This window comes from Erinaceus europaeus, chromosome 11 (genome assembly GCF_950295315.1).
Source record: "Erinaceus europaeus chromosome 11, mEriEur2.1, whole genome shotgun sequence".
NCBI classification, from domain to species: Eukaryota; Metazoa; Chordata; class Mammalia; order Eulipotyphla; family Erinaceidae; genus Erinaceus; species Erinaceus europaeus.
The window spans coordinates 68,631,040-68,652,720 of NC_080172.1; the positions used below are offsets into that span (position 1 = coordinate 68,631,040).

Below are 21,681 nucleotides of genomic sequence, written 5' to 3' on the forward strand. Positions count from 1 at the left end.
CTCAGTGTCTACACATCATGAAACAAAACACGGCAATGAATCACAAGCAACTCAGAGAGAGGTGAGGACTCGGAGAGGAAACCTCATTAAAAACCTGATTATTTCCAAACTTAGAGGCTGAGCCTCTCACTCTTGGCCTGCTCTCTCTGGACCCTTTGGGGAGGTAGTACCACTTGTTTTTGTTCTCAGGAATCCTGTACCCCTTTTCCTCCCATTTCTGCCTAGTAAACCTATTTAACTGATTTACTGAAAGAAAAACAAAAAAAGGCCTTTTTTTTTTTGAAAAAATAAAAATGGTTTTCATACTCATTTTTTAATATGTCAACAAAAACAATGAGAAATAGAGAAAGGAGCAAGGTCTTCAAAAATCATGAGAGAAAATCATTTCCACTAAGAAAACCATAGTCAAAAGTACTAATCAAATGTGAGAGCTGGCCCAGACTTCTGGCCAACTAGTCATAACTAGATTCCTACAACGTCCCCTCGGGTTTAAACATTTTATGAGGGCAGCACACAGTACTTGGGACACTTGCTTAGTCACCAGAGCACTGACATGTTACAAAGGATATTCGATAACAACAAGTTGTGAAAGATGCACAGGGCAAGGTATGGAGTTCCCATGCCCTTCCCAATGTAAAATTAACTCAGAGAATGAAGACAGCAGCTTAGATTAGTTCTTTAGTTAAAAAAAAAAAAAAAAAAAAAAAGCCTAAGAAGTATCTTTGATAGAAATTTGTTTAAGATATGCTTTTTTGTTTTAAATGAAGTTATAAAAGCCTATTCTCCACCACCCACATCACCATCTTACCAAGAACACTTCCATATACATGTATTTAAAAAAATACATGAACATGGTAAAATATTCAAATAGTTCAATCTGGCTGTATAAAGTATTTCACCTAGCCCAGATACCCAATTCTCATGCCACTGACGTTAGCAAGTTCCTTGCATACTCTTACAGAAAGAACTGTTTCTGCACCTAAAACTAGACCTTAAATCGATTGATGGTAGCATACTATACACATTTTATTATGACTCTGTTTCCTGAGTCATTTTAAAGGAAAAATTCTATGTGATGCTCTAGAGGATAAGACTTCTTCAGACTACTTAAAAGTTACTAAAGTATTTTAAGAAACTTAAATATAAAAATTGCCAACCTTTTCTGGTGTTAACTTCATGAGTTCCATGTTTTCCATACTGTGTCGGCGTGCAGACTTGGGACGTGCACCTTTGTGGGGGAAAAAAGCAACATTCATATAAAGCAGAGGCCCAAAGACTACAAAATCAGTATCACTGTTATTCACTTTTAAAGTCTGTTACATAAACCCACATATGGGAGGAATCATGTACAGACATGCTAGTTTTCTACATGAGTCACACTTTCACATGCCAACTACATAAAATTAGAATATGGGGTCCCTCTCTAAAATACGTTGATATATGGAAGTTATACTGAGGTTGGAAATTTACTTTGGTTACTAACATTTCCCCTTAATTTACAAAAGGCATTTTATGATGACTGGTTTTATATTATCCATAGTGTCTCTTTAAAAAGCCTCAAACTGTAGAGTGGTTTAAGTAAATACATAAGTAAAAGGTCTCCAGCCTTTAATTTTAAGATAAAAAAATGAAAATAACATAGTACTATATTTCTTACTTTCTTCTGAGTAACTCTTTTCCATTTTAAGATCTCATGGTTACTGCCAGTCAGGATCCCAACATATCTTTCAGTAAATTTATGAAGTACAGAGAATTTTCATATTCATTCAATCTTTTTTCAAAGTAGGCAATATTTTAAAAGGCTTAACCTATAGACTGTGTAACACCTCATACTCAGATCAAGAAATGAGTCATCATCAACATTCCTATTACTGTCTGACTCTGCGTGCATGTGTGTACACATACACATACATACATACATATATATATACCTCACAGGAGTGAAGCTTCCTTCAATGAAGTGGGGGCTAGGCTTAAAGTTGGGTTGTGCACATGACAAAGCAGCGCACTATCAAAATGAGCTATTTTATTGGCCCTACACAGGACCTTTTAACCACTGTGAAGACAGGATTTGGTTCTAGGTACAATATGAAATCAACAGATGGTCCTGAACAGAAGATATAACATGATTTAGAACTGAGAAGAGTGCTCTGGCCACTGTGTGGAAAGTCAGAAGTGTGTGAGACAGAAATGGACATCAATAAGCTGCTTCCCAGCTGGAGCCAGTGTCTTTATGTGTTTGCCCAGGTATGTGGGTTTTCCTGCAGGCACTTGTTTTCTTCCACATCCCAAAGATATACGTCAGGTTCATGTGTGTGTGTAACTTGTTTGAGTGTGAGGAAGTGTGGGAGAACTCAGACGGATGTGTCCAGTCTACGGCTGCTTCCCACTTTATACCCTAAGCTGCAGGGAGAAGCTCCATCTACCAGCAACCTTGAACTGAGTAGATGGGGAAAACGAATGAATACAAATAGTTGTTCAATAGTAGGTGTTCTTTGGGTCTTTCAGAAGTTTGGTGATCATAAATATGCCCCAGGAACTTAACTTTTGCTTACACCAGTTAGCCAATGGCAAACTGTCCTTATATGTCATTTCATTTAAAGTCATAGTTTCCAAGATCCTACCCATGATGGTAAGGACTTACTGTACTACTCTACTAGGAGATGTTGGCAGCTAGTGCTGAAACTGCTGCATGCTGCACCTTATTTAAGAGATTAGAGAGAGAGCCTAAAGGTCAGGTTTATGACAAGTTGGATAGAGAAGTGAGTGGGAGAAAGGGAACATGGATGCCCCCAGGTTTTGGGGTTAAATATTTGGGTGAATGGTAATACGATGTTGGGGTAAACTAGAGGAAGAACACGTTGGAGAAACAGGAGATTCATTTTGGGTATCAACAGACATTCAAGTGGACACATTAAATATATGAATCTCAAACTCAAGAGAAATTATGGCTAGAAGTGAGTCTGAAATCATCAGTATATGGGTGGTAATATAAAAATAAAAACAGGGAGTCTGCTTCCCCAGAGACTCACCCTACTAGGGAAAGAGAGAGGCAGACTGGGAGTACGGATCGACCAGTCAATGCCCATGTTCAGCAGGGAAGCAATTACAGAAGCCAGACCTCCCACCTTCTGCAACCCACAACGACACTGTGTCCATGCTCCCAGAGGGATAGAGAATGGGAAAGCTATTGGGGAGGGGATGGGATATGGAGATTGGGTGGCAGGAATTGTGTGGAGTTGTACCCCCCCATCCTATGATTTTGTGTCTCCTTTCTTAAATAAATTTAAAAAAGAAAAAAAAAAAACAGCTGGCTTGGGAATGGTGAAATCAGCTGTTCAAGGCCCCAGCTTGAAATAAAAAGCATTAAAAAAAAAATATATATATATATATATATATATTAATAAGCTTAAGAGATACAAAATTCTAATGTATTTTTAAAAAATAACTGGTGTGGGGGAGATGACACAATTATTATGCAAAATGACTCATGCGGGAGACTGCTGAGGTCTCAGGTCCCAAGCTGAACAATGATCTTGTGAAAATAGAAAAAATAATAATAAGTAAAATAAGACCTTCACCCTTCCTAAACTAATGATAGAAGCTACAAAATATTATATTGATGAAAATCAATAGAACTGTGGAAAAGCAAAGAGGGATAAAAAGTCAAAAGCTTTTTGTGTTTCACAATCACTGGGTATGGTAAGTATACATTTTTTAAAATGTAAATATTAGGAATAAAGGTTTCAGAAGACTTGTTACTTACCATGTAAGTTGTTATCAATTTCAATATTTTCAGACATTATTGAGTTATTTGTACTATAGCTGAGACCAAGAACCATTTGAAGATCTGAGAGATTCAGTCGTGCTGTTAGTTCACCACCTCGATCTCCAACCTATAACAAGAGTAGTTATACGAGAATTTTCAAAGGCTAGTTGAAAATGTTTAAACCTAAAACTCAAAGCAAAATATAGCTAAATTAACACCAGTTATATATCAGAATTATGAGGCTAGTGAAATAAATGGATTTAAAAAACATTTATTTATTAATGAGGAAGATAGGAAGGGAGAAAGAACTAGACATCACTCTGGTACGTGTGCTTCCGAAGACTGAACTCAGGACCTCATGCTTGAGAGTCTGATGCTTTATCCACCTCCCAGACCACAACTTTTTTTCTTTCTTTCTTTCTTTCTTTTTTTAGTTGTTGCTGAGATCTTGCACATATGTGATTTCACTGTTCTGGGCCAACTTTTTCAGAGAGGAAGAGACACCACACTGGCCTTCCAGCACCATCGTACTCCCATGTAGTCTACCAGGGCTCAAACCTAAGGCCATGTATATGGCAAGATAAATGCTCTACAAATTGGGCTACTTTATAGGTCCCACTAATAGTTGTCTTTTCATTATTATTACTATTCTTTTGAATAAGGAAAAATGAGCTGAGGCATAGGAGAGATAACAATGGTTATGCATAAGATTTCATGACTGAGGCTCTGGAGTCCCAGGTTCAATCTCTACCACCACCATATGCCAGAGCTGAGCAGTGCTGTTTTTTTTCTCTATGTGTTTCTCTTTGTATTTCTCTCATTAAACTAATATATCATTTTTAAAAATTAAGTTTAGGAGGGAGCTGGGTGCCACTGGGTGGCACAGTGGGTTAAGTGCACATGGCACAAAGTGCAAGGACTGGTGTAAAGATCTCCGTTTGAGCCCCCAACTCCTCATCTGCAGGGGGGTCGCTTCACAGGCGGTGAAGCAGGTCCGCAGGTGTCTATTTTTCTCTCCCCTCCTCTCTCCATTTCTTTTTGTCTTATCCAACAAAAACAGCGATAGCAACAATAACAATAATAACAAGGGCAACAAAAAAATGGGAAAAAATTAAGTTTAGGAAAGAATAAAAAATAGGTAAGGTTCTAAAATGTGGCAAGAGGTAATTTATATTTTATCAACTATTTTGTTCTCTAAATCTCAGAATGACTTTGATCTCTAGGATCATGCTAATAATTGAGTTATTCTATAACACTTGGCATCACATCAGTAAGACTTCCTTAGACTTTTTTTTTCCATATTACAGAATTATTAAGCCAGCACTTGACATTATGCTAGGCATTCTTATCTTCTCAAGTCCCTTTAACAATTTACAAGGTAGATACTATCATTCCCAATCTACAGATGAGAGAAATGAGGCCCAGTGAAAGTTTCCAAGCTCTAACAGGCAGCAAGTGGCAGAACAGTAACAGGAGCTATAGTCTTGCCTGGCTTTACAACCTACCTTCCTTCCTTCCTTCCTACATGACGGCAGTGGAATGTACCTGTGATCCGTATCTCTACTGCTTTGTGCAGTCCTTATGCCAAGAGCACAGATCATTAAGTTTGTTACTCAGTCGTATAACAATATGGAGAAACAATAGGGTTTTCCCATGCTGATTTTTTTTTCATTTTTTAAATAATTCATTTACTTATTTATTTATCTATGAGAGATATAGGAGGAGAGAAAGAAACAGACATCACTCTGGCACATGTGCTGCTGGGGACTGAACTCGGGACCTCATGGTTGAGAATCCAATGCTTTATTCACTGCGCCACCTCCCAGACCACGCATGCTGACTTTTTAACTACAGTTGCACAGATAGCCATTTTTTAGTCCCATACCTCTCTGGAAATTTCCAAGTGTTTTTCAGCAAAATGCATTGCTTGGTCATGATTTCCTAGAGCTGTGTAAGCATTTCCTAAACTCCAACATGCTCTTCCTTCACCAATTCTGTAACAGAATATAAAGTCAAAAAGCTATGGGATGATCTCACTCTCAGGCAAAGTTGAAAAACAAGATCAGAAAAGAAAACACAAGTAGAACCTGAAATGGAATTGGCGTATCGCACCAAAGTAAAAGACTCTGGGGTGGGTGGGTGGGTGGGGAGAATACAGGTCCATGAAGGATGATAAATGACATAGTGGGGGTTGTATTATTAAATGGGAAACTGGGGAATGTTATGCATGTACAAACTATTGTATTTACTGTTGAACATAAAACATTAATTCCCCAATAAATAAATTAAAAAAAGAATAAAGTAAAAAAGCAGTTACATAGAGTAAAAGCTATAGAACAGTAATTACTGATATAAATAAGGTTCTGGATATAGCTGATCTTTCTTATATAAAGACATTATATTACGATACTAGAGTATTAGAAAATTCAGGTAATACTAACCTCAGTAGAGCATTAAAATGGAAAACATCTTTTTAAAACATTTAATAAATCATAAAATCTCAGGGATAGACCTTTTAGTCCAACTATCTGTCTGCTGTCTGTAACAGCTCTACCTGGTAGCAAATAATTTCATCCACATTTGAATACCACCAAGAAAGGACTTGCTACTACTGCCTGAATCCTCTCAGTTATATAGAGGACCATCACACAGAAAAATGCTTGCAAATTTTTTTTTTAAAAATGTATTCATAAAAAAACAATAATAATAAAAGAAAGAAAGGGAGAAAGATAGACACCTGCAGACCTGCTTTACCACATGTGAAGGATTTTTCCTGCAGGAGGGAGCAGTAGGGGTTCAGTCCTGGGGTAGCAGGTGCACTTAACCATGTGTGCCACTGCCTGGCCCCCATTCTTTTTCATTTTTTTAATTTTAAATATTAAAAAAAATGTATTCATAATAAGGATAAAAAAATATCTGAGGCTAGGCAGTGGCACATCCAGTTGAGTGTACACATTACCATGTATTAGGATCTGGGTTCAACTCCTGGTCCTACTTGCAGAGGGAGGCTTCACAAAGGGTAAAGCAGTGCTATAGGTATCTCTCTTTCTCTCCCCCCTTCCCCCCCTCAATTTCTCTCTGTCCTATCAAATAAAAAGAAAGAAACTGGCTGCCAAGAGCAGTAGATCATTGTCCAGGCACTGAGGCTCAGCAATAACCCTGATAGAAAAATAAATCTTGAAAAAACTTATCTTCCTAAAGCTAACATCATAGACTTAAGGCCTGCACAGTTGAGAAAAAGGCAGCCTGGGAAGTGGTGCTATAGACAGTGTTGAACTCCCAGGCATGAGGTCCTGAGTTTGATATTGGATATGCTGGAGTGATGTTGTGTTTCTCTCATTACTAAATATGTATTTTCTCATCCTCCCATACACAGTGATTTAGACTGTAAGATAGCGAGGGTATTGTTCCACACCACACCCACCACCAAAGTTCTATACACCCCCCCCAATAAGGATCACCACAGTTCACTCACAGTTTTAGAGTATATCTTTTTTTATTTTTTAGAGTATGTCTTTTAAAGATGAGAGAAAATAGAATTAGGCATCAACATTTAAAAATCAAAAGATTTCATATATCATTCTGAACTTGCAGATTCTCTTGAAATGATATGAGAGGGGTCCAGGAGATTGTTCATCCTGTTAAGAGCATCAAATGGTATGCCTAAGACCCCCAACGTGCCAGGTTCAATCTGAGCACTATCATGGCCAGAGTTGAGCAGTGCTCTGGTCTCTTTCCCACTTCTCATACTGACAATAAAAAATACATAAATAAATAATGAAAAAAGAAGGGGGTTGAACCCATCACCATACATAAGGATCCAGGTTCAAGCCCTTGGTCCCTACCTGCAAGAGAAAGCTTCATGTGCAGCACTACAGATTTCTTTCTCTCTTTCCCTCTCTATCTCCCCCTACCCTCCCAATCTCTCTGTCCTATCAAATAAGAGGGAGGGAGGGAAGGAGGAAAAAAAAAATGCTGGGAGCAGTAGGTTCACTGTGTAGGCATCAAACCCCAACAATAACACTGGTGGCAAGGAGGGGAAGGAAGGGGGAGGAAAAGAGGAAAAAGAGAGAGGAAAAAATAGGAGGATTTTGACATGATGGATGCAGGTATCCTCTTAACACTGGATCTTATCTCTAACTCACAAGCCCACACTGACCTAGTGAGGAGAACCTCTGTAGACAACTGAGTTTGTGACCTATTTACTAATCTTACCTTAAGGTTATTAGGCACCAGAGTAATCTTCTATCACATGCTAACCCTTCAAACAATATACAGAAGGCTGGAGAGAATAGCCCAGAGCATTAGAGTACAGGACTTAGGTGTCTGAGGATCCAGGTTCAATCCTCAACACCACCATATGCCAGAGCCAAGAGCAGCGCACTGGCTCCTCCCTCTTCCTCCAGGAGATAGGGCATGTGGAAGAGTGCACACCTGGCCATGTGTGAGGACTCGGGTTTGTGCCCTTAGCCCCACAGGGGAGCACCACACATGGCACCAGGGGCAGTGTTCTGAATGGTAGAGTGGTACTGTGGTATCATCACCTCTGAAATTAATAGGAAAAGCAGAAGCCACTGTGAGCAATGGAGTCACGCAGACATGAAGTCCAAATACCAAAAATAAAAGTATACGGAACATTATATAAGTGAATTTTTAAAAAGCAAAGAAAAAGAAATTTAGAAACAAAGGCATTCAACAATGGCATTCTAGGCATTCAACATATTACTATAAGCAAGTAAAAAGGTATAGAACTTACCTATCATTTAGCTCTTGAGCAATTGCTAAGTGCTTCAGATGATAATCAATAGCTTTTTCATAGTCTTGAAGTAAAGTATAGGTGTTTCCAAGACTGTAACAAGACTGAGCTTCTACAGCTCTGTCTTTAAGTTGTCGAGCTAATAGTAGCGTCTTCCTAAAAGAGGAAATGAACTCTTAATAAGGATCATTTTTATTTTAGGTCATAATAAGCTTAAAATGAAATTCTTCTCTGCTATTTTCTCCTGCCTTTACAGTAAATCCATTTGAGAGTCTAATATCTCATTCTTTATTACTTTTAGGCAAAATGAAGATTTTTTTTTTTTTTGAAACACAAAAAACAAATCTAGGGTTGCAGAGACAGCACAATGACTTTCATGCCAGAAGTTCCAATGTCCAGGGTTCAATCCCCAGCCATCACCATAAGCAAAAGCTGAACAATGCTGGAGGGGGTGGGGGGAGAAGGCTTTGAAACTAAATTTAAGATTTTTACCAATCTTCCATATTCCATATAACAGAAGTACTGGCACATAATATTAAATAAAAAAAAAAAATTCCCAAAAGAGAAGATAGCGTAATAGTTATGCAAACAGACTCTCATGCCTGAGGCTCTGAGGTCCAGCCAGGTTCAATCCATGCATCACAACAAAACAGAGCTGAACAGAGCTCTGGTAAGGAAAAGAAAGAAAAAAAAAGAAAGAAAGAAAGAAAAGAAAGATCTAGCTATAGTGGCAATAACTTAAAGTAGACTTTTATCTATATGACATCTCTCTTCACACTACTACTTTTGTGTTGTCAAATTTTTAAACAATTTGTAAAATTCTTATATGCAGATTGTTAACTACTGCTTTATGAAAAATAGTGAACATTATATTTAAACAATAACAAAATTATACCTAACATATAATGACAGAGTCAATGAGAAACTTGTGGGGGGCCAGGAAGTGGCTCACCCACTAAAGCATGTTACAGTGCACAGGAACCTGGGCTCAAGTCTCTGGTCGTCACCTGCAGTGGGCGTGAGGGTGGAGGGAAGGAAGCTTCATGAGTGCTGTGGGTGTCTCTCTCTATCTGGCCCCCCCACAATTTTTTTCTCTATCCAGTAAATAAATGGAGAGGTAAATAAATAAAATATTAAAAAATATTTTTTAAAGGGGATAAAAAAGCTTGTGGAACAATAAGAAACATGGGCCTGGGCTTGGATTCAAATCCCAATTTTGTCAATCACTGGCTCTGTACAGGGCAAACCCCCTGAACCACTAGTTTCCTCAAATGTAAAATGGCAAAGATACCTCTCAGGGTTTTTGTGAAGATGAAATGAATGAAATATATAGTGTTTATAACAGCATCCTGCTCATAGTGGGTGTTAACAAATGCTAGTAAGGAGTTGGATGGTAGCGCAGCGGGAGCACGTGGTGCAAAAGCACAAGGACCAGTGTAAGGATCCCGGTTTGAGTCCCTGGCTCCCCACCTGCAGGGGAGTCACTTCACAAGCAGTGAAGCAGGTCTGCAGGTGTCTATCTTTCCCCCTGTCTTCCCCTTCTCTTTCCATTTCTTTCTATCCTATCCAACAACAACGACATCAATAACAACAACAATAACTACAACAATAAAACAAGGGCAACAAAAGGGAATATTTTTTTTAAAAAAATGCTAGTACTACTTTATTGTCAGTGCTTAAATCTACAGATGCTTTTGGATCCAGCAACTTAAGCAATTCCCATAATTCTTGCCAAATAGTATAAACACTTCATAACATGAAAACCATATAATGAGAAAAAAAAACTTAATATTTTATTTTCCTGTTAATTTTGATAGGCGAGAAATTGAGAGAGGAGGGGGAGATAAGGAAAGAGAGATACCTGCAGCCCTGCTTCACTACTTGTGGGGAGTAAGGGCTTGAACCTGGATCTTTGCATTTAGTTCCATATGATGAGAGTTTTTTAAACAAACATGTGAAATGCTTCATGATGCCTTCAATACTGCCACCTTAATGTCTACATATTAATTCTAATGCTGCCTGTCCTTACAAGCGTTTCTGAAGACTTTTAGCATTAGCTGCTTTCACAGCCAGTGGTCTGACCCATTCTGGCCACAGTTATTCTTAACTAACTAACTTATAAAATGATCAGGAATCTTTCTGGAACCAAATTCAATTACTAAGATAGGTTGGCCAACTATTGATTTATAATATTAATCTATAATGTTAAGAGACAGTTTTGATGTCAGCTGCAGAGGTGGCTTAGTATATGCTTAGACATTCATGAAGGCTCAAATACAGCCCCAGCACTGCATATGTAGGAGCAGAGCTCTATTTTCTTCACTAAATAAATCTGTTCAAAAAGACACAAGAGCCCAGGTGGTAATGCATCCAGCTGAACGCACAAGTTACCATGTGCAGGGACAGAAGGGGCTCAAGACCCCACTCCCCACCGAGAGGGGAGATGCTTCACAAGTGGTAAAGCAGGTCTGCAGGTCTCTCTCTTTCTCCCACCCTGTTTCTCTATCCAATAAAAAATAAAAAAGGAAAAAATTTAAAATATGTATTATAGGGCTGGGTGGTGGCATACCTGGTAGGGCATATGTTACAATACACAAGGACCCAGGTTCAAGCCCTCAGTCCCCACCTGCAGGGAGAAAACAAGTGATGAAGCTGTGCTGCAGGTGTCTCTGTCCTTCTCTATCTGCGCCTTCCTCTCAAATTTTGTCTATCCAATAAAGATAATAAAAACATTTTTTAAAAAAATTATTTATTTTCCCTTTTGTTGCCCATGTTGTGGTTACTGATGTCGTTGTTGTTGGATAGGATAGAGAGAACTAGAGAGAGGAGGGGAAGACAGAGACGGGGAGAGAAAGATAGACACAGGTGGGGAGCCGGGGGCTCGAAATGGGATCCTTATGCTGGTCCTTGCGCTTTGCGCCACGTGCGCTTAATCCGCTGCACCACCGCCCGACTCCCTCATAATAAAAATTTTTTTTAATATCTATATATTATGTAGCCCTGAAAACAAATCCATAGGAATGATGATCCAAAAATAAATAAAGTGATCACTATCCACTTTTTAAGCCATGTTCAGTATTTTAAAAAGCACATTATTTACTGGTTAAAACTTTTCTATATAATGAGTTTAAAATATACTCATATCTAGTTGTATTTGGGAGGACAATTCCTACCTAACTTCTCAGCCAACAAATATTACCTCTTAGTGGCTGACTAAAGTAGGTAGGGTAGAATGCTACTCTATTTTTTTTAGACAGAGTTTGAGTGATTTTACCTTGTTTTTCTTTTAAGTTTATTTATTTTTATTATTGAGGAGATAGGAGAGAAAGAGAACCAGAGCATCATTCTGGTATATGTGTAGCTAGGGAGCAAACTTAGGACCTCATGCTTGAGTCCAATGCTTTATCCACTGTGCCACCTTCCAGACCACTGATTTTACCTTGTTTTAGGCAACAAATTATTCATATTATTTAACAATAACAGACCAGGTAATCACTGTGTTACTGGTTCAATCAAACTGATTTCCACCTAAGCTTTGTATGGATAGTCAATAGCTACTAATTATGAGATGCTTCAAATATTCTAGAAAACAGAAGGCAACTCAAAGTAGCCTAAACTTTGTCATCTCTATGTTTCAAGTCTACTGACAGACAGAAGGATCCTGGCACAGAAGCAGCTGGGGTTGTTAACATCTTGGGTAAAGTGCTCGGTGTACAGTAATACGAGTCAAAAATGGCCATACTGTGTGGGAGAAAAACTGCTTAATTAGGGGGTAAGGTAGTGGGGAAAACTGAGTGCCCACTGGTGGAAACTGACAGAAACACAAAGGTTCATCTAGTGCTAGTAAATCTTAGGTATGATAGTCACTGAGTACCATATATGTCTAATAATATGCTAAATAAGTGTTTTAACATTCCTTCAATCCTTACAACAATCCCCAAAGTAAGGTATCTTCCCTTACAGATGAGGAAGCAGGTTTAAAAGTTCAAAGTCCAGTTGCTAGTATTAGTAAAAATGCAAGAGTTAAACCCAAAGTCTGAAATTTAATAGAATTGCAGAACTGTTCATTTTACATTCATCTCCAGAAATATTAAACTAACTTGTAATATTCAGAGGCCGTTTCAAATTCACCAAGAAAGATATATGCATTTCCAAGGTTGCTATATGCTCTTCTTTCAGCTGCTTTATCTCCAAATTCTTTTGCAATAAGGAGTCGCTGAAAGAGAAGATTTCAATTAGATATAGCTATAATACTGAAGCACAATCTGGTCGCTGCTCAACACAGTGATGAAGAAGAAGCCTGGCTCCAAAGCCTTGCACAGTACCTGCTCATGAGCTATGACTGCATCTCTGAAGTTGCCCAGGAGGTAATGTGTGTTACCAAGATTTCCAAAGGCACGGCCTTGGGCTGCTCGGTCACCCAGTGCAGTCACAAGTGAGAGGTTTTCCCTAAGTGATAACAAAAAACTGTCAAACAAGTTGTCCACGAAAACATTCTTTTAAATAATTTTATTTATAAATCTTCTTTTAAAAGAATTCAGAAAGGGGGCCAGATGGTGGCACATCTAGTTGAGTGCACATGCTACAGTCCCACCTGCATGGAGGAAGCTTCACAAATGTTGAAGTAGGGCTGCCAAGTGTCTTGTTTCTTTTTCCATCTCTATTATCCCCTCCCCTCTCAATTTCTCTCTATACTATCAAAAATAATATTTAAAAAAGTCAGAAATAGTTAAATAAGCTTGTAGCTATATAATGTACCACAATTTAAAGACAAATCATAATAAGAGATAATTGCAGAAAATAACTGTAACAGGTTGGCAAAAATAGTTCATCTGGATAGTGTGCTGTTTTGCCACGTATGACTTTGATCCAGGCCCCCACTGTACTTCGGAAGTTATGGTCTCGGGGTCTCTTTCTCTCTCTCTGTTTCTACTTGAAATTAGAAAGGGGGTGGGGAGAAAGAAAGGAAACAGCTGGAGCTAGGAACACTCTACTGAACCCTTTGGGTAGGTTTCTTCCCAAAGTCAAGGACAGAGTTAATCTTGAAAGCCCTATTGCTAAGAAGTTCTAAGATACTTTAATGGAAAAAACTGAAGTTACTCCAAATAACTTAAGACCAACCATTAATATTCTTGTTTTTGCCACTAAATGGCACTGGCCTGCAGTTTAAACAAAAGCTTTTCTGGGAAAAGGACTACTACACTAATACATTTTTTTTTCTTTTTCTTTCTTTCTTTTTTTCCTCCACAGTTATTGCTGGGCTCGGTGCCTGCACCATAAACCCACCGCTCCTGGAGGGCATTTTTTCCCCCTTTTGTTGCCCTTGTTGTTGTAGCCTCGTTGTGGTTATTATTATTGCCATTGTTGACGCTATTAGTTGTTGGATAGGACAGAGAGAAATGGAGAGAGGAGGGGAAGACAGAGGGGGAGAGAAAGATAGACACCTGCAGACCTGCTTCACCGCCTGTGAAGTGACTCCCCTGCAGGTGGGGAGCTGGGGGCTCGAACCGGGATCCTTACGCCGGTCCTTGCACTTTGCGCCACATGCGCTTAACCCACTGCGCCACCGCCTGACCCCCACTAATACATTTTTTAACACTTTAGGGCAGGGGAGATAATATAATGGCTATAGAAAAAGACTTTCATGCCTGAGGCTCCAAATTCCCAAATTCAATCCCCTGTACTACCATAAGCCAGAGCTGAGCAGTACTCTGGTAAATAAATAAATCATAAATAACAATTCTGTAACATTTAGCAAAGAATTTGAAGTTTTGAAAAAAAAAAAAAAGAATTTGAAGTTTTGCCGTTACTTGCTGGTCCACAATTTAAAAACCTTTGCCAAATTTAGAAATGTACTACCTGTTAAGATAATTACTACAGGGGGTCAGAAGGTAGCACAGTGGGTTAAGCACATGTGGTGTGAAGCGCCAAGGACTGGCTCAAGCCCCTGGCTTCCCACCTGCAGGGGAGTCGCTTCACAAGAGGTGAAGCAGGTCTACAGGTGTCTTTCTCTCCCCCTCTGTCTTCCCCTCCTCTCTCCATTTCTCTCTGTCCTATCCAACAATGACAGCAATAATAATAACCACAACAATGATAAAACAATAAGGGCAACAAAAGGGGAAAAGATTGCCTCCAGGTGCAGTGGATTCATGGTGCAGGCACCGAACCCCAGTAATAAGCCTGGAGGCAAAAAAAAAAAAAAAGATAATTACTACAACTCAGGTGAATCTTAGCACATTGACTTCATCAATGCTACTCACTCATAATAGTCCACAGCTGCCTGCAGAGCACTTCTTACTTCTTCTGGAAATTCTCCAACATCTTGAGGACCAGGGCAGCCAAAACTTTTTCCTTTGGCATGATACACATTTCCAAGATTATAAAGTGCTCTTGCTTCTCCCACCTAGTTGAAATTAAAGTGTTTACATTCTATACATACATTTATTTATAATATGCTTGACATTATGATCAAGAAAAAAAAACATCTGTGCTGGTCATCCATACAGAACTGAACAAATGATTTTTCCTTCCTCTTTGATATAAAGTGAGAGATGGGGTCAGGCGGTTGTGCACCTAGTTAAGCGCACATAGTACAAAACACAAGGACTTGGGAAAGGATCTGGGTTCCAGCCCCTAGCTCTCCACTGGCAGGGGGATAGTTCATGAGTGGTAAAGCAGGTCTGCAGGTATCTGTCTTTGTCTTTATCTCTCTATCTCCCCGACACCTCTCTGTCCTATCCAATAAAAATGGAAAAAATGGCTGCCAGGAGCAATGGATCTGTAGTGCCAGTGATAACCCTGGAAGTTAAAAACAAACAAACAAACAAAAAAACCCAGGAGACAGAGAGGGAGAGGGAGATACACTTGTTGCACTGCTCTACCACTCCTGATGCTGCCCCTCTACAGATGGGGGCTGGGGCTTGAACCTGGATCCTCATACACAGTAATGTGTGTTCTATCAGGCACATCACTACTCCAGCCCCAAACAAATAATTTCTTATGAAAGAGGAACCTTCTCACTATTTCATCTTTATTGTCTCCATCTAAAAAATGGTTTCTTTCTCTTCTACTTTTAATGAATATTTCCTGTTTTATTTAAAAAATTTGTGAGAAAGAGTGAAACAGAGTATCACTCCAGCACATGGGAATAAAGCCTAATAGTTTAAGGCTTTATTCACCTCTACCTCCCAGGTCTCTCTCTTTCTCTCTTTTTTAAAGAATTTATTTATTCATGAGAAAGGAGGAGAGAAAGAACCAGATATCACTCTGGTACATGTGCTGCCGAGGACTGAACTCAGGACCTCATGATTGAGAATCCAATGCCCCCATCCACTGCACCACCTCCCGGACCACTTTTTTTTTTCCTTTCCTCCCAGGTCTCTTTACTTTTAAAAATACATATATTTTTATCTGGCTTGCCATGTAATAATGCTTCCTTGTTACCTTGTCATTAAGCTCTCTGGAAATATCCAGGTGTCGCTGACAACAAACTACAGCTTCATCAAAATTTCCAAGGACTTTCAAAGTATTTCCCAGATTACCACTAGCTTTGGCTTCCCCCAACTGATCGCCAATAGTCCTAGGGACAACAAAAAAAAGCAAATGATGTCAAGAGTACAATTCTCTCCAGAGGACAAGTGACATGCTTAAGGGAAGAAAGATCCATTAGCCTTGAACATACTTTAAATAAAATGCAAGAATTACATTTCTGTATTGAATTAATTTTCACATAATTAAACTCTAGGGTCATATCATTGCTATTCAATTAAAGTGTACTCAACTTAAAGATTAGTTTCAAAAATAGAATGCCAATGAACTAAATAAACAACACAAGATGTGTAAATTTTTTAAATAAAAATATTTTATTTTTAATTTTTTATTATCTTTATTTATTGGATAGAGATAGCCAGAAATCAAGGGGGAAAGGGTGATAGGGAGAGAGGCAGAGAAACGCCTGCAGCACTGCTTCACCACTCGAAAAGCTTTCTCCCTGCAGGTGGAAACTGGGGGCTCAAACCTGAGTCCTCATGCATTGTAACATGTGTGCACAACCAGGTGCACCACCACCCAGCCCTATTATTTTTTATTTCTTTACTGGGGATTAATGGTTTAGAGTTGACAGTAAAAAATGAAAATATCTTAAAGTGACACTGTTTATGGAAGAAGAGGATAAAGAAGTTTAAATTAATTACCTTGCAAGAGTTAAATCATGGTGATGGTATTCTAATGCTTTGTCATAATTATGCAAATAGAAATATGCATTGCCCAACTGACTGTAGATAGCACTTAGTGTCTTTAGATCTTCAGTTCCAACTTGAACCGCTGCCTCAAAGAAAGACACACCAGCACGGCAGTCTCCTGACTTACACAGACGCTCCCCTTCCAAGGCCAGTTCTAGGCAAGAAGCTTCCATTCTGTAAAATTAAACAGGACATTTACATTACATCTGAACTGCACCGGTGTTTTTGTTTTTCAATTTCTAGTAATGTACTTTAAATGTGGACTTATCGACTCTTGCTCAGAACAGTTACCTTTATAATCTCAGTATATGCACACTTTTGATAAGAACAATTATTTACAACAAGAATACATCTAATCAAATATATATGAGCCTCAGTGATCAATACAACAGCTAAATATCTCAGCTGGGGCTCTTTTTAATTGATTCACCCAAAGGTGAATTTTACAGGTGAGAGATGCCAAAGTAGTAACTTCTAAACTTTTCTGAGTTGTAGGAGACCTAGGCAGTGCCTAAGAGTACTCTGTGAGGCAATCTATTACTCACCTGATGTTAACTCCTACCATTCATCTCGGACACCCACAACCTGTACACACTGCCAAGTTATGTGTCTGTGTGTTCTCTCTCCCTCTTTCTTTCTACCAGATAATCACCTGTAGTTTAGAAATAGAAACATGAAATAGAGAAGAGGAAGGCACATTTTCACAAGATAATTAAATGTCAAAATACTTTACGTTAGAAAGCAAAGACCCTTAGTAGGGTGTGTGCCTTGCCATGCTCCCAACCCACATTCAAGTTCTAGTACCACAAGGGAGTACCATGGCATCAGGGGAAGCTCTGGTGCCATGGGATCTTATCTCTAGCCCAGGAGCAGTGAAAAATGTGCATGTATGAGGTCTGCATTAATTTTTAAAAAATGTTTTTAATGAAAACAAGATTTATAGGTTTGCAAAAATGTTAATTCTCAGGTCTATGAATTTCAAGAGTAGAACTAAGTTACTGTAAATATACCTACAAGGAAAAAAGCACAGATTCATTGGATTCTAACACTAAACTTTTAAACTTGCTACTGTGTCTCTTCAAAATATTTGTGATTTTTTTTAAACGTATATGTACTATGGATATTCACTTCATGTGTTTCTATAATCTGACAATTTTCCTTTAAATTAGCACACATCATCAAAAAGAAAGAAGGAAAGAAGGGAGGAGGGAAGCTCAGTTAGTGCACTATTTGGGTAGTGTGTGTGACCCAGGTTCAAGCCCATCCCCTATCACATTGAAGGAAGTTTTAGAGTTATGGTTTCTTTTCCTTTCGGCCTCTAAGATTGACAGACAGACAGACAGACAGATCATACAAGAAAAACTTCCTTCTGGTAACACCAGTAGTACACCTATCATGCTTTCAAAACCTGATTTAACTAGGGCTAGACATTCAAGCTCCAGGTTCACTTGTAGGCAAAGCCTCTGGAGTGATGAAGTGCTGCAGATGTTTCTCTCTCTCCCTATGTTCTCTCAATTTTCTGTCTCTAGTAAGAAAAAAAAAAGCAGAAGAAAAGACATACTGAAGGGTTAAGATTTAATAAAATTCAAAATGTTTAAAAAAATGTAACTGATCAGGCATTTTAATTTTGGGAGCAGCACTAAGTTATCGTTTATTAAGATTAGTTTAGCCACTCTAACAAAGCAATGGCTTTTCTTTCCCACTTTTTTTTTATTCAGGAATTAATGTTTTACATTAAACAGTAAGTACAATAGTTTGTACATGCATAACATTCCCCAGTTTCCAATATAACAATACAACCCCCACTAGGTCCTCTGAATCCTTCCTGGACCTGTATTCTCCCCACCCACCCAACCCAGAGTCTTTTACTTTGGTGTGATACACCAATTCCATTTCAGGTTCTACTTCTGTTTTCTTTTCTGATCTTGTTTTTTAACTTCTGCCTGAGAGTGAGATCATACCATATTCATCCTTCTGACTTATTTCATTCAACATGATTTTTTCAAGGTCCATCCAAGATCGGCTGAAAATGGTGAAGTCACCATTTTTTACAGCTGAGTAGTATTCCATTGTGTATATATACCACAACTTGCTCAGCCACTCATCTGTTGTTGGACACCTGGGTTGCTTCCAGGTTTGGGCTATTACAAATTGTGCTGCCAAGAAAATATGTGTACACAGACCTTTTTGGATGGATATGTTGGGTTCCTTAGGATATATCCACAGGAGAGGAATTGCAGGATCATAGGGTAGGTCCATTTCTAGCCTTCTGAGAGTTCTCCAGACTATTCTCCACAGAGGTTGGACCAATTGACATTCCCACCAGCAGTGCAGGAGGGTTCCTTTGACCCCACACCCTCTCCAGCATTTGCTGCTGTTACCTTTTCTGATGTATGACATTCTCACAGGAGTGAAGTGATATCTCATTGTTGTCTTGATTTGCATTTCTCTGACAATCAGACTTGGAGCATTTTTTCATGTGTTTCTCAGCCTTTTGGATCTCTTCTGTGGTGAATATTCTGTCCATGTCCTCCCCCCATTTTTGGATGGGGTTATTTGTTTTCTTGCTGTTGAGTTTGGCAAGCTCTTTATATATGTTGGTTATTAAACTCTTGTCTGATGTATGGCATGTAAAGATCTTCTCCCATTCTGTGAGGGGTCTCTTGGTTTGGGTAGTGGTTTCTTTTGCTGTGAAGAAGCTTTTTAATTTGATGTAGTCCCATAGGTTTATACTTGCCTTAGTCTTCTTTGTAATTGGATTCGTTTCATTGAAGATGTCTTTGAAATTTATGCGGAAAAGAGTTCTGCCAATATTTTCTTCTAAGTATCTGATAGTTTGTGGTCTAACATCCAAGTGCTTGATCCACTTGGAATTTACTTTTGTATCTGGTGAAATAGAGTGCTTCAGTTTCATTCTTTTGCATGTTTCAACCCACTGTTTCCAACACCATTTGTTGAAAAGATTCTGCTTTCCCCATTTAATAGTCTGAGCCCCTTTGTCAAAGATTAGATGTCCATAGGTGTGGGGCCTCATTTCTGGGCTCTCAATTCTATTCCACTGGTCAGTGTGTCTATTCATGTTCCAGTACCAAGCAGTTCTGATGACAATGGCCCTATAATACAGTTTGAGATCTGGGAGTGTGATGCCTCCAGTTCTGTTCTTTTTTCTCAAGATTGTTTTGGCAATTCTAGGTCTTTTCTGGTTCGAGATAAACATTTGTAGCATTTGTTCTAGTTTCCTAAAAAACGTGCTTGGGATCTTGATAGGGATAGCATTAAATTTGTAGATGGCTTTGGGCAGTATATTCATTTTGATGATGTTAATTCTTCCAACCCATGAACATGGAATATCTTTCCACTTCTTTGTGTCTGTTTCAATTTCCTTGAGTAGTGACTCATAATTTTCAGTATACAAGTCTTTCACTTCCTTGGTTAGATTTACTCCTAGATATTTTATTGTTTTTGTTGCTATAGTAAAAGGAATTGATTTCTGGATTTCAATTTCTTCTAACTTAGTGTTTGCATAGAGGAGTGCCACTGACTTTTGAATGTTAATTTTGTAGCCTGACACCTTACTGTATTGCCTGATTTCCAAAAGCTTCTTGCTGGATTCCTTAGGTTTTTCCATGTATACTATCATGTCATCTGCAAATAGGGAGAGTTTGACTTCTTCTCTTCCAATCTGTATCCCTTTAATTCCTTGTTCCTACCTGATTGCTATGGCAAGAACGTCCAACACTATGTTGAATAGTAATGGTGATAGTGGGCAGCCCTGTCTAGTACCTAATCTGAGTGGAAATGCTTCCAGTTTTTCACCATTGAGTATGATGTTGGCTGTAGGTTTGCTATATATATACTCCACTATCTTCAGGAACAAAGCAATGGCTTTTAATCCTGGCTGCACAATAGTAGCAGAGATTATAATAGGATGTCTTTTTCCCCCCTTTATTTGATAGGTGAGAGAGAAATTTAGAGAGGGGGAGACAAAGAGGAGATACACACATGCACCACTGCTTTACTTCTTGTGAAGTTTTTCCCCTGCAGGTGGGCACCAAGGGTCTGAACCTAGGTCCTTGCACATGGTGACATATACACTCAAATGGGTGTACCATCACCTGACCCTGGAATACATTTTTAAAAAATACTTTATTTATTTACATTAGATAGATACAGAGAGAAATCGAGAGGGTAGGAGGAGATGAGAGGGTAAGAGAGAGACACCTGCAGCCCTGCTTCAACACTTGTGAAGCTTCCTCCTGCAGGTGGAGACCAGGGTCTCGAACCCAGGTCCTTGCGCATTGTAATATGTGTGCTCAACCAGGTGCCCACCCTGACCCTGGAATAATTTTGAACAATAAACTTTTTTTTAACTTTATATATATATATATATATATATATATATATATATTTTTTTTTTTTTAACCATTTAAAAAAATTTTTTAAAGATTTTATTTATTAATGAGAAAGGAGGAGAAAGAACCAGATATCACTTTGGCACATGTGCCGCCGGGGATCAAACTCAGGACCTCATGCTTGAAAGTCCAAAGCTTTATCACTGCACCACCTCCTGGACCACTAAAGTGGGGACCGGGGCTTGAACGTGGGTCCTTGCGCACTGTAACATGTGTGCTCACCAGGTATGCCACCACCTGGCCCCTGAAAAGCTAACTTTCAGAGGGTCAAGGAGTTTTATCTTGTTAGAGCACAGAATTTGCATGCCTGAGGCCCCAGATGTCACAGGTTCAATTCTTGTATGCCAGATCTGACCAAATTTCTTTATCATAAATAAATAAATGGAGGTGAGGATGGAAGAGTTTAAAGAAATTTCTCAGGGGGTGGGGGGAGGGCAGGTGTTGGCACAGCTGGTTGAACATACATTTTACCACGTTCAATGACCCAGATTTCAGCCCCCAGTC

At 38.9% G+C, this 21,681-nt stretch overlaps 1 protein-coding gene across 2 annotated transcripts in view; it reads right to left on the reverse strand.

Annotated features, from left to right (window-relative positions):
- The window catches only part of GPSM2 (G protein signaling modulator 2), a 53,012-nt gene that overhangs the window by 12,469 nt on the left and 18,862 nt on the right, over positions 1-21,681 (reverse strand). For both annotated transcript variants that reach the window (XM_060201968.1, XM_007528685.3), the window contains 9 exons: positions 16,718-16,939; positions 15,969-16,104; positions 14,786-14,928; positions 12,851-12,974; positions 12,626-12,741; positions 8,526-8,681; positions 5,655-5,763; positions 3,767-3,896; positions 1,158-1,228 (listed from right to left, as the gene is read on the reverse strand). In XM_060201968.1, the coding sequence (XP_060057951.1) occupies positions 1,158-1,228; positions 3,767-3,896; positions 5,655-5,763; positions 8,526-8,681; positions 12,626-12,741; positions 12,851-12,974; positions 14,786-14,928; positions 15,969-16,104; positions 16,718-16,938 (1,206 nt within the window). In that variant the 5' untranslated portion in view covers position 16,939. The remainder of the gene's footprint in view (positions 1-1,157; positions 1,229-3,766; positions 3,897-5,654; positions 5,764-8,525; positions 8,682-12,625; positions 12,742-12,850; positions 12,975-14,785; positions 14,929-15,968; positions 16,105-16,717; positions 16,940-21,681) is intronic.